Source organism: Zea mays, chromosome 4 (genome assembly GCF_902167145.1).
Source record: "Zea mays cultivar B73 chromosome 4, Zm-B73-REFERENCE-NAM-5.0, whole genome shotgun sequence".
NCBI lineage: Eukaryota > Viridiplantae > Streptophyta > Magnoliopsida > Poales > Poaceae > Zea > Zea mays.
This window is the reverse complement of record NC_050099.1, coordinates 33,301,111-33,315,519: the sequence shown is the minus strand read 5'-3', so window position 1 is coordinate 33,315,519 and position 14,409 is coordinate 33,301,111. Positions and strand designations below refer to the sequence as shown.

At 39.1% G+C, this 14,409-nt stretch overlaps 1 protein-coding gene across 1 annotated transcript; it reads right to left on the bottom strand.

Moving 5' to 3' along the window:
* Window positions 1-4,087: 4,087 nt before the first annotated feature.
* Window positions 4,088-6,779, bottom strand: LOC103653058 (uncharacterized). The gene is made up of 4 exons (XM_020551814.1): window positions 6,539-6,779; window positions 6,242-6,454; window positions 4,756-4,860; window positions 4,088-4,678 (listed from the first exon to the last, which is right to left on the bottom strand). Exons 2-4 carry the CDS (start codon window positions 6,374-6,376, stop codon window positions 4,298-4,300), a joined length of 621 nt encoding a protein of 206 aa, XP_020407403.1. The 5' UTR covers window positions 6,377-6,454; window positions 6,539-6,779; the 3' UTR covers window positions 4,088-4,297.
* Between the last annotated feature and the right edge of the window lie 7,630 nt (window positions 6,780-14,409).

The following is a 14,409-nucleotide window of genomic DNA, read 5'->3' as shown; positions in this document are numbered from 1 at the left end:
TAGAGGTCCTTGTTGGAGGCAGTCTTATTCCCTGCATCCAGCAAAAACTCAACCAGCCAAAAAAAAAACCTGCATCCGGCAATGAACAGTGCTACTTGTTCTATTTATTCCCTGCATGGCATGTCTCCTTCCTGACCTTTTTTTGGCACTCCATGCATGGACGGCATATCTCGTGGTCATGGAGTACACGTGTCGATCGACTGACGTGGGTCTTAGAGCAACTCCAAAAGGATGTTAAAATTTTTACCCCAAAAACTGATTATTAAGAGTAGACTAAAAAGTTTTAAGAGTGAATCTTGATGGGTACTCCAACAGTTCCTCTAAATATGACATGTGACACAATCTGTACAGTCGTTGGGAGGCTCTAGATGATCCGATACGTTGAGGAATGGATTGGGGAGGAATGGAACACACCAAAATATGAGAGATAGTAGGCTGTGGATGCGGGACGCAAATTTTTTGGGGAAAGAATTAGCGAGCTGTTGGAGTAAGAAAAAACTTTATTCTTGACTAATATCTGTTTTGGGGTTAATTTACACGTTCTTTTGGAGTTGCTCTATAACACTTCTTCTTTTTTGCAGGGAAAGAGATCTAGGTGCGGCTAACCGACGATCTCGCGGATTTCTGCCCTCCGATCCATTGTAGGATGGTCAAGCGGCCGGATCGGAGTAGAACACAGCATATATTGTTGTTGGTGACATGACATTGCAAGTTGACGACGAGCGAGAGACAAAGATCCAGAGGTAGCCCGCTATATTATTAAATAACGACATCACGTGAGCTCTGATCAGTGCTCGTGCATGCATATAGATCCATATGGTCAAAGCAAAACCTAGCGATGCATTTTTTTTTATGTGAATGGATATCTTAACTTCGCATGATGTCATATAATAATTAACGTCCCCTTAACCTAGATATATAGATTCCTCTCGAGGCTGCCAATGCTCTCGTTTCTTTCTCACACACCATGCATGCGCGTACAGTAGGAGCTGTAGCGATCGATGAGTGGAGTCTCTCCATCCACTGGCTGTGCAGAGCGGTCAGCGTGTGCAGCCCTACCAGACCTTCCTTGCTTCTGCTAGGCTCAAATGTCTATGTGCCCTTGTCCATTGTATATTTCAGGACAGACAAGAGGACAGAAAGGGGGTGGAACCAGTACTAGTAGTATTATTGCTAATCACTCGATCCGCATTATCTTAGTACTCACTGGAGTAGCTGTACTGTAGCCTTCAGAAGCGAGAAGTCAAAATGTGACAAGTGCAAGAATATGCCCTAGCTTGTTCTAGACCTAGCTGCTGGCACCACAAACCACGCGCCAGCAGGGGAACGAGAGCTACACAGCCGGAGAAGTAAGTACGTATACCTTGGAGCAAGTTAACTAGCCAGGGACAAAAATAATAATAATAATAATAATAATAATAATAAAACACACATCCACCAAGCCCTAGCTAGTGCTGCATCAGTTGACTGTCACCATCTACTGATAATAAAGTACAGTTGCAGGCGGAGGACAGAGAGAATAGCATAAGCATTTCGAATCATCTGAGCGCCTCACGTGCCCTGCGTATATATGCCCATATATGGGTTCTCCGCGCCAGCATATGGCAGGTAATTTACTAGGAAAGCTAGGGTTTGGACGGCGTGCATGCCTTTTAGTTTACGAGGAGCACTGGCAGATCGACCCTGAAGTTGCGGTGTCAGCGAGGGTTTCAAAGAAAAGACGAGGAGAGAGGGGAGCAGCAGCTACTCATCGTGCCTGCGGTAAACAAGTCGCAGCCCCAGCCCGGCCTATAGATGGCAATGAGTACCTACGACCCGTTACCTGATGGGTATTTACTCCATTAAGGTATGTATGTGCGCTAAATATTTTACTCATGGATCTATTATTGAGCAAAAATCTTCATCCAATAGATAAACGGGTATTAGAACGTTCCGCCTTCACCCATACCCGTTAACCCGTGGGTATAAAATATCTGATATAAACTTAGCCCAAGCATGAACTTGGACTTTAGTCATCTATCCTTTTTTACTATTTAACAACCTTTTAGGCTATAATGTAATATAAGACTTAACGATAATTTAATGACCATGTAATGGAACATATAATGTGCTATATAGTATTGTTCTAGTGTTACTATATCCAATTATCTTTGGTGTGTTGAATGGATGGTTAAATGATGCTAGAAATTTTGTAATGGTATTTAGATGGATATACTTGACATTTGTATAATATAATATTTTGATAGATGTTTAATTTTTGTGGGTACGGGTGACCCGATGGGTAACTCTCATATCCACATGAGTATGGGTATGAAAATAAATTCATACCCGCCAATGTATATGGGTGACCAATAGAATTATTTTGTGTCGTGGGTATATGTATATGGTAGTAATAACCATTGCCATCTCTAGCCTGAGTCCCGCGAATGCCGCACGGAAAGGGAGGTCGGTCATGCGACCCTGTACTCCTGCAGCATGCTGCGTCATGGATGCGGAAGCCCGCCAGCGCGGTTCCCGAGGCGGCTGGCTGGACTGCCATTAATTCCATCGAAGACTTCTCATCGCTGCTCTCTCTTTCTTCCTCGATGATAATTGAGATACGCTGATGCCGTATCGATCAGCTGCATGTTGTCTTTTCTGTCATTTCCGATTCCAAGGAAGCGATGGATCAGTGATTAGCTCTCCTCCATCGATAACGCACTTGTCGGAAGTGGCGTTGCATCTTGCATGCCGCATGACAACGATAAGGCACTTTGGTATTTCTTTTTCTTCATGTAAACTAATCATGAGGGCCAACTCTCGATTGGGACAGACCAAGAAGAGCAGGGAGGAGGAAGGGAAATTCCATTACGACGACGAAGGCCAGACACCACAAATATTTTTTTTTGGAGGGTTTTCACCGAGGAAACAAAGATGCCGTTAAAACTTTTGAATACATCTAGAAAATATAACGATCCAAGAACCAGTTAAAAGCATCTAGACTCTCAGTGATTTTGGTGATTAATGATGACACAAAACTATCGTGATTAATATGTATTTTGCATATGCAAATTAAGTTATTAAGTTACTATGATAATGATTGTTTGGCAATCAATGATTTTTAGGTCCCTAAGTATGGAAGTTGTTTTGGTTTCCAAATGATGAATGGCAGGGCCAAGGATAAACAAATTTGAAGTGTCAACTGGATTTGGAAGACACTAAAAGTTGTATAGGACTTTATTTTTCCTTTGACCATACTATACTATAGAGGGGTATGAACTAGCAGCTTAACCTAAGTGAGTCTATTGAATTTAGTATGGTGACAGACAGAGTCGGGCCTATAGGGGTTTCATGGGTATTCATTGAATACCCAAGTTTTTAGTGATCTATAGTAATTTGTCAATAATGTATTACACAAAATAGCGTTAGAGCACTAATTTCTTTAATCTTTTGAATTTTTGAAATAGATGGAGGTGTGGGGAAGTGCTTCGACAGTTTGGAGGCGCAAAATAGCGTTAGTACACTACAACACATGTTACCTTCTATGACATTTGTATTACGTCACAAACAGTGGTTTTTTGTCATAGTTTGCTCGGTTGTGACGTCTTTATGACAAAACTGCTATCGTCACAGAAGCTCCGTGTTAAAGCAACCTTTGTGACAAATGGTTTAAAAACGTCATAAATTTAGTGACGACCTTAAAGTTCGTCATTAAATCTATGACACTCTAATTTGTCATAAATGTGGAGCAAAAACGTCACTAATTGTACCATGAGACCGGTTGCCACATGTCTGATGATATGGTGAAATGACGTGGCAGGTGACGTGGCACATTTTTATGACAAATATATTCGTCATAAATGAGCTTACGTGGATGCTGATGTGGCAACAACTTTGTGACAATATGTTTTGTCATAATAAGATGAATGAGGTGGCAGATGACAAGGCAGCTGACATGTCAAATAAACTATGACGAATATTGTCATAAAAATAGTGACATAGCAGCTGATGTGGCAATCACATTTTGTGACATTTTGATTCGTCACTAATGCTTGATGCCCACAACCATCCAACACATAATGCACATATTTTTAACAAACATCCAAAGTAACAATATCCACATATATTTCAAGCATAATGCATCCAACACATAAGCTTTTAACATTAAACATGATTCATAATCCTCTATAACAAGTGAACAATAGAACAAGTTGTAGTTCCTATTAATTTCTACAGCAATCATAAGGATAAAACGAGATCTAAAGTTTTGTGAGATCAATCTTCAGGATGGTTGACACCAACACCCTAGCAATCATACTTAAGGAGGAGTCATCTGGCCACGATTGATGCTTAATATTTGTCGAAGGAGACTGTTATTTTCTGATAAGGACTTCTTCAAATCTGCAATCTCAGTCGATTGATTAGCAATGGTTGCCTTAGACGCTTGTGACTGGGCCTTTAAGGTTTCCATTTCTTCTCGAAATCCATTTTTTTCTTGCCTCTCAGTGTCCAATTGAGTCTGAAGCTCTTGCATCCTTGTCGAGATAGTCCTTGTATTGCTTCTCTTGGAGGCAGGTAAAAGGCCAGCATTGTGAAGAAATTTACTTGAACCCGACAGCACATTGGAAACAACTTCTGTCAAAGACAGCACATGCTGTCCATCTTCAACTGGTGTTGCCACCATTGCTTCCATATCACCCTAACATAAATATTGAAACTTAATATATTAGAATTCATGTTGGAGACGGGTAACAAAGAGAGAAAACATGTACTTACTATAGCTTTCTGAACGGCCTCACTAAATCCTTTCTTCTTGCTGCAATGCATCTCCTTGAAAAGATCAATTACACTAGGTTCCATATCTTTATATTTTTCTTGCCTCTAAAATGATGTCAAATAAATTTGGTGAACATTGTTGATCAAAACAGAAGCTACAGGTTGAGATTTAGATTATTGAATTGTAACAGCATGTAGACATATTAAGAATTGAACTAGGTATGTAGTTTTTATAGGTTCTAATTATTGTGCATCATTTTAGCTTTAAATTTTGCTTGCTTGTGCTTTTTTCATCAACTGTGGCTGCTACTGCACAATCTAGCTGCTCAGCAGTACCTGATGCAGCAATAGCTGCACAACTGGCTCAATATAAAAAAAATTAGATATGCAGCCAAAACAATTAGAGTGAATAGCTTCCAAGCAACTAGTTACAGCAGATGTAGCTCAGCTGCTCAGCAATACCTGAATCAGCAACTGCTATGTAGCAAGCTCAATATAAAAAAATTAGATGTGGCCAAAATAGTTTCAATAAAAAGCTTCCAAGCAACTAGTTGCAGCAGATGTAGCTGCTGCTACAAGCATCTAAAGGCTTGTAGGAGCACTGTAATCACTACAGGTTAGTTAGAGGTTCACTGTAGTTACATCTTGTGAAATCGAACTCTCCCCAACCTCAACATTCTTTTATGTACATGACCTTCAGCTACCTGACTAGGAGTTCAAAGATGGGAACCTGAGACTGCATATTTCTAGCTATTGTGGTACAACTCTACATGTTTTATTCTAGAATTTGGTGATGATTTAATCTATATCGAGTCATTTATGTGCTTAACATGACTATATAATCAACTAAATAAGCAATTAACTCAGTCAAAGCACAAGATCTGCTAGCAAAAACAATTATATTTGAAGGCATCATATGTATTTTAAAGACCATATTCTAGCTAGGGATTGTAAATACACAAAATGGTTGTTGAAAATAAAAACAACCAAGAAGAAGCAGTGTATACGTTAAAAAAGCAATGATGTAGTCTAAATATTAGAGATATTAAGGTGACCGTGTTGGTAGGTAGTAGCAGTACACATTCATACATTAACCAAGAATTTGACAAGCAACGAGTTCACGCACACATAACAATTTCTTACCACTACATAGGATTTTGCAATGTAGGATTGAGATCCTGTGCACTGTGGAAATTGCATCTTCTCACGATTAAGTTTGTTCTTGACACAATTGTTGTGCGTGTAAAATGCAACTGTAAGGTAGAGAAATATATATAATTAATTGTATTGTGAAACTATTTATGATGATTGCATAGTCTCATCCATTTTCTTAACCGAGTTGTAATTCATCATTGAGTCTTTCACTCCTAGCTAAGTTTATGTATGCGACTTTAGGAAGCACAATACTATCAACACATACATCACTTGGAAAAGGATGAAAAAGTTAATTATGTTGAGGGATGAAATGGAGCTTGATCACAAATACCTTGTGGTTTGGGGTAGACCACATTTGTACCAAATCTTTCCATTGGTCATCAGTCATACATGGAACAGGCGATGTAGTCCTCACTTGATTTGCAGGAACCCCGGTGAAGTACTTCCTTTTCAGCCTATACCTCATCTAGCGCTGCCCTCCTTTTATCATATCAACACACGCATCTTTGACTGCCTTACTTTCCACATCCATGGTGAATTGACCCTAGTAAAAAGTGGTGACTTTAGGATACTTGATTGAAAAGGACAATAGACTGTAATTGAACAAGTGATGCAAATATTGACTTACAACAAGCTTGCCAATATAGTTTGTAATTTTACCCCCGTTCTCTTGCTTCTTGTACTCCTTCTAGTGTGGAAATATTGGAATATGTTGCCTGAGTATGATCCCACCCTCTGATGCAAACTTTGCGGCCTGAATAGGGGGTTCTGGCCTTCGCTTTCCATCATAAATTTGGATTGGAATCTTAGTGCCTAACCCTCTGCTCAAGGATTCAAGTTGTTTGCCCATACTTCTTTACCTTGGTACCAATTCTAGTTATTGGATTGAGTAAAAAGCAATTTAGTGTCAAATCTAAAAAATAATTGTACATATACTTACAACTTGAATTACTTATGCAGGTTCACTAGTCTAGGATAAACTAATAAATTTATTGAATAACAATCGAATGAAAATTACATATATAAATAATCACTTGCCTTCATTTGCAATGTGGTCGCTGATGTCAGCTTGTATGGGAGAATTAGCTTGTGCAGCAGCAGTTAGGCTTTGGGTGTAATTTTGTTCAGCGGCAGCACTTGAAGTAAATCATGTTGCAGAAGTAATGTTCTGGGTGGATTCTTGGTTTGTGGTAGCTGTTGAACTAGGATGTGTAGTGGTAGTTAGGTTTAGGAAGGATTGTTGGTTTATGGTAGCACTCCTTTGCCTAGTGATTCTAATTTGGTGTTCATTTACACCAGGGGCCACAACCCTTTTATGTCCTCGTGTTCCTTGCATAGTTTTTTCAGCAACATGAGTTGAGTTGTGGCTACGTACACCTTTTGCAACTTGGAAATCCTGTAGGCATAACACAATAATGTGCATATCGATTTGTTTACAAATGCAAGAGTAATGATATGTAAAATGAGAAAACAAATAGACGAATCAGTAACTTGCTGACCTCCTCTTGCTCAGAGCCTTCACTGTCCTCACCGTCATACAAAGACCCAGATTCCTCTGAACAATCATCTTTGCTCCTTACTCTTGTAGCAGTCATTATTGTGCGCAGCTGATTAATCCCAAGCCGTTGCAACATTTGGTTGTTCCTCATCACATGTGCTGCCCTCTGTTTCTCATATTCAGTAGGAGTGGTTTCTGTACATTCATAAAATGATTTTATAAATGATAAACCACTCTAATGTTACAAGGAAACTAATAGAAAAGTTTATCAGTAGTGCATTTTAACACTAGAAGGCAAGGTCAGGCGTTTCTCATATCCCAAGTCGTTGCTCATGCCATCCTCTTGAGAGGCTAGGCGGCATGAAACGACTGACCATGCATTAAAGATTTGATAAGTGCATTCAATAATTCGTGTCCAACAATGTTAAAGGATCATTGTCTGATACGGTAAAATTCGGCAGAAACGATGGGCTTCGAATGAGTCAGTTCAAATAGCACACTGGGTGTTCTGCTTGTTACTAATGGTTGGTTATCCAGTTCGTGGTGATGATTACTGAAAAATTTATGTAAACCACTTTATCCAAAATGTAAATGATTTGCAAAAAATTGCAGAAGGGATTCAAATAAATCAGTTATCTTCGACACAGTTTAAAGCAGTGTTATGACTGAGTTTCTCATAAGTGCTAAGCAGCCTAATAATTCACTGTCGCTGATGCAATCTAGGTTGGTTGTGGTGACTACATCAAATCTGAACAATGGATCTTTGAATACTAATTAATCTAGTAATCTATAAACTTCCCAACTAGGCTGGCAGTAGGGGTGGAATTACCTGCTAGGGCATCCCTTTTGCATCGTGATCCCATCCTCCCTAGAGCCATCCTAATCTTGGGACAGAGAGGCTGAAGGGGATGTGAAGTTGCTACCGGCAAGAAAGGGGAGGTAAAGTCGCCGCTAGCAGGATGTGGAGGTGAAGTCGCCACCGGCAAGGATGTGCAGGGGATGTCATGGAATGAAAAAGGAAACTGATGGACTCAATCTAAATGGGTGGTGGGTGCCGAGGATTTAGTTCCATCGGTGGTTAGCGTGAGCCGCGGTTTTAGTGCCGTATAATTTTTTGGCTGGTGAGGTACCACCCATTTTTCCTTTTTGGCGGATGGCAAAATTGTAGGTGGCGACTGGCTAGTGAGGTACAACCCATTTTTTCCTTTTTGGCGGATGGCAAAATTGTAGGTAGCGACCAAATTTTCAGTGGAAAATATTTAATACAAATATTTTACAACTATAGTAATATTTATTTTGATACATATTCTGTACATAGGGGTGAGAGTGGGATCTAATTTTTATACTATAAAATTTGAGGATCGAATCATATTAGGGTCAAGCTCTATTTTTATTTATTTTTGAATTAAAATTAATTTAGGGTCATAAAATATTGTGAACAAACATTTAGATCACAAGGAGAACCATTATTTTACTGTGAAAACAACATAAAAACTCTCTCGGTCCTGTTTCTTAAAACGGATCGACTCCATTCTCCTTTCTTCGCGCTCAGTGCTTGCTCCCGGCGGCGTTCACCATTGTCGACAATGGAGACGCCGCCGGAACCAGTGTTGGTCGTCCCCATCGATAATAGATCCTACGCAGGAGCTGGCGAAAACAGAACTGAATATCTGTGCTTCGTGAAAACTGAATGTCTGCAACTGCTTTCTGCTTCTTGTGTTCTTAAATTCCTATGTACTGAGGACTGCTTCTATGTTCAAAACGAAAACAGAACTGTGTTGCAAAAAATAGAAATGTGTTGCTTTCTTTTATGTGTTCTGAAACAGAGCTGAATATGAAACTAAAACACGGAAATTGTGTTCTGCAATACATAACTCACTACACAGCCACACTGCCGATGCCCATCCTCACTTCACAAATCTGCAAAATCAACTACATCAGTATAACTCATATTTACTTTCACTTGCTGCCCATATTTAGTTGTATTCTTTCTTCCCATATTTAGTTGTATTCTTTCTGCCCATATTAACTTTCACTTGTTGTCCATTTTGAGCATCCGAAGCAGCATCTCTAATATTTGGACTATAGCTTTTCTTCATTAGCGTATACATCTTTTCTCAGTTTTCAATTTGAGCTCTAGGATTAGTATGTGACCACATGTATTTAAATCTGAAAACACAAGACAATTCTTCACAGTATGTGCCAATTAGGAAAGGTAACAGGGACATTATTAGACTCTTAGAAAATGGTAAACAAGGATAGAAACAAATGGAATCGATCTGGAACCAGTTTTCTTGCCTCACGTAATAAAGTTGCCTTTATTTTTATTCTGTGAGCATCATCAATACTCTACAGCAAGAAATGTACTACTCTATAATTCTTAGCTTTGTTGTAGAATTAATCAACATGACAAATAATAGACATTTCCTTGATAATTAAATATTTGAGGCATAATAAAAAAAAGAATGGTCATTTTTATGATGTCCACAACACCCAACACTATAGAAATTTTGAGATAGGAAATTGAATAAATCTAAAACAGAATGACATGCTCATAACTGCTATGATAGACTCAAATAACCGCTACTCATCGTCACTATTATCATTTTTGTCATTATGAATGGTTCTTTCTTCATTATCACTAGCATAATGCAGGGTCGTTTCATCTTCATAATCCTCAGAAAGATCTTCCTCTTCATCTTCCCTCTGCCTACAAAGGTCTTCAACTATACTTGCATGAACAGTAAAAGAATTTTCATCGGTCAACATGCCATCCTCAATATTGACTTCATTGTCTCGAATTTGAAAATCAACACACTCATCATCTTGGTATGACAGCTCCACACCCTTCGATATTTCATCACTTGAAATTTCAGCAACATTCCACAAATGCCTATGTGAAAACTTTTGAACAACTCGCCAGTTGCCACAATATTTGGTTTCTTTCAAGTAAAATACCTTTGTCGCTTGTGTAGATAGAATAAAAGGATCATCCTTGTACCAAATACAAGCATGGTTGATGCTTCTAAAAAATCCATCACCTTTCATCCTTGCCCTGTTGCTACCGGTATCAAACCAATCACACTGAAATAGAACCACTGACCGATGTCCACTAGAGTCTGCATTGTACTGCAACTGAACTATTTCTTTCAAGCAACCATAAAATTCAATATCTTCTCCATTATGTGTGCCACCAGTCATAACTCCACTATTCTGTGTCCTCCTATTTTTCTCACGCTCGATAGTGTGGAAGCGTACACCACCAACAATACATGCTGAAAATATTCTTATACGTAGATCTGGTTGACATGACAAAGCGTATAAGTCATCACTTACATCTTCGCCATTCACAAACCGTAGAGTTGCAATCTGTACACATAATTCCCCAAGATGGTTAAAACATCTTGAACCACTAAAAATGGTTAAAGACAATATGCAACAACAACTCACATGGTTCTTAAACCAGATAGCAAATTGTTTCTCAATGGTTTTTTCAATATCTTGATTTCCTTCGTTCTCTAGCTCCTTTCTGTATAACCTGCAAAGCATTTTTGAATAAACAATTAGCTCATAAAATTAGTAGGTTTTGTAGACACCAGAAGTGAAATTGTAGATAGGAAGACGTACTCTATATATTGTTCAACCTCCGGACAATTGTTTAACACATACCAAACCATCTTGTCATATATATTTTCTTGGTATGTAACCATATGAGCTCCGAGTAAACCAACTCCATGTTGGAAAACAGATAAATCACCCTTGCTCATATCAACACGCTCTCTGTTCCTGCCCTCCCGATTATGTCGTGTGTCAAGATCATCAAAATACCGCGAACAAGCAATCAAGCATTCATCAGCAACATATGCTTCAGCATTTGAGCCTTCAGGTCGTGCCATGTTCCTCACAGAATGCTTCAAAGTATATAACCGTCTTTCGACTGGGTACATCCAACCATATTGCACTGGTCCTCTCAGGATAGCTTCATCAGCTAAATGGACAGTTAAGTGGACCATGACATCAAAAAATGCAGGAGGAAATATTTTTTAAAGCTTGCATAGAACAATTGGGATTTTATATTTCATTCTATGCAAAACACTTAACTTTAATGTCCTAGCACATAATTGCTGAAAGAAGTTACCTAGTTCAGCAATTGCTATGTACATGTCATTATCCATGATTCCTCGTAGAGCGGCAGGTAAAATCCGTTGCAATATTATATGGCAATCATGAGTTTTTAACCCTTGGAGGTTGCATCCATCAGTAGTAATGCATGTTGCTAGGTTTGAAGCATATCCATCTGGAAACTTTACACTTCTTATAAAGTCATAGAAAGCAAGCTTCTGTTTTTTATCCATTGTGTATGGAGCAGGAGGAGCGTTATATGAATCTCCATCACGCTTCAAGTGCAAAGATTTTCTTATACCCATGTCTTCCATATCAAGCCTAGCATTAACACTATCCTTTGATTTCTCGGGAATACCTAATAATGTACCAAGAATTGACTCACATATATTTTTTTCGATGTGCATCACATCAAGGTTATGCCGCAGTTTCAAACCTACCCAGTAAGGCAAACCCCACAAACATGACCTTTTCTTCCAACATTGGCCATCATTTGCATCCCGCTTTCTCTTCTTGTTTTGAGGATGCTTTCCTGGTCTAACATCCTTGACCCTGTCCAACTGCTGCTTCAACTCAGCTTCACTAAATGCCTCTGGCTTGTCACGAGTTTCAACTTTCCCATCAAAGTCTTTCTTCTTTCTCCATGGATGGTCCTTTCCAAGGAATCGTCGATGCTCTATATAGCAGATCTTATTCCGTATTCTTCTAGAGCAAGGATTTTTGTCGCAATGCAAACATGCATAATACCCTCTGGTGACTCTACCTGACAACGTGCTTAGAGCTGGATAATCATGGATGCACCATAGCACTGCAGCATGTAGAATAAACTCTTTACCAACTCTTGCATCAATAGTATTGACGCCTAACCAGAGATCTAGCAACTCGTCAATTAGTGGCTCTAAAAAGACATCAAAATCCTTTCCAGGGCATTCTTTGCCTGGGATGAGTAGACACATCATGAAGTTTGATTGCTCGACACACACCCATGGAGGAAAGTTGTAAGGGATAACAAAAACAGGCCACATACTATAAGAGGACCTCATTTTCCCAAATGGATTGAAACCATTTGTTGCAAGACCAAGCCTGATATTCCTTGGATCTTCTGCAAACCAATTGTGTTGCTTATCAAAGTCCTTCCATGCCTTACCATCCGCTGGATGGTTAAGCTCATTTTCCACAACTTTCCTCTTCAACTTGTGCCATTGTGCATCCTCAGATATTTTTTTTGAGGAAAACATTCTTTTCAACCTAGGAATCAACGGAAAATGTCGCAGTACCTTCTGAGGACTCTTACTTTTACCTTCACCATCTTTCCATCTAGATTCTCCACACACTGGACATTCATCTTTTTCTGCATAATCCTTCTGAAACAAAACACAATTATTTGGACACACATGGATTGACTCATATCCAAGTCCCAATACACGAATAAGTTTCTTTGCTTCATTATAAGATGCCGGAAGGCAACATTATGGGAATGACAATGATAACAACTTCAAAATTCCAGTGAACGCCACATTGCTAATCCAATAAAATGACTTGATATGAAGTAACCTAACCACAAAAGAAAATTTTGTGAATGGTGAACCTGGGTGAATCGTCTGCTTCATCTCGTCTAAAACAACTGCAAACATAGACTTTTGTGCACCTTCTTCATATGTGAACAACTCATGCACCATTTCCAGTAATTTATCATCAAGGTTATCTTGTTCAAACTCATTCATACAAGCATCCTCATTGAAGCTATGTTGTTCATATATATGGTCAACATATTTTCATTTAATCTGGCATTCAATAGTGGCTCCCCATGATGTATCCATGTTGTGTATGTGCTCGCCATCCCATTAATATATAAGTGATCCTCTACTTGTGATTTATTTTTATAAAGTTGATTCAAGCACTTTCGACATGGACATAGGATCTCCTCAGTTTCAGTAAATCGCTCTTCTATAAACTTCATGAACTCATCCACCCCGGCTAGATATCGCTTGCTGAAAAGCCTAGTATTGATCAAAGACCTGTCCATCTGCCATACATTTAAATGATACAACATTTATTAGATTATCTCACTATCAATAACTCAACTATTACTCATTAACATTGTTTGCAAAAATAAACAATTATGAATATATTTAACTATAGAAATACTAATTATCAACAAACCCTATGACATACCATAGCCACCAAGGCATCCTCAGACTCTAAAACAGCGTTAGTGCAATGCAGCAGAGCAATGAGGTATCATGTATATGTTTTACTTAAATGGAGGATAACAAATTTGGAAGGACAAAAGTATCCAAAATACATCTTGAAGCAGGAATTACCATGAGTTTGTTGAATTAATCTTGGCGCACATGATCAGAAATCTAATTTAAGTCCCAGTGATTACTATTATGTAGCATCATGGACAAAAAACAATGAATTGGCAAGTGATTACTTTTCTATGACATTGAATGAAATCAAGACATAAAATAAATAATATTATCACTAGCCGTTGATGCCAATCGCCTATTGCAACCGCCGATGTCAAGGTCGAGCCGCTGTTGCAAGAATGCAAGGGAGGAGAGGGGAGGGACGGGCAACACCTTCTGTTGACGCCAAGGGGCTGCACTGAGATGTAGGGGACCTCCCAGTCGTAGTAGATGTACAGGTCTCCCGTCGACGTCGGCGCCGGCGCCGCAGCCAACAGAAGGAGCCGGGGCTTTGGCTGTAATCGGACCTGCAGAGGTTGAGTTCGAGTCCGTCACTTTTTATTTTATTTTGCGGTTCGAATATATATGTATATGTATATAAAGAGATGTTATTTTATGCATAGCAACTCAAATGGTCTAGTGGAAGAGATGAATGAAGGGAACTATAAGATCTTAGGTTCAATCCAG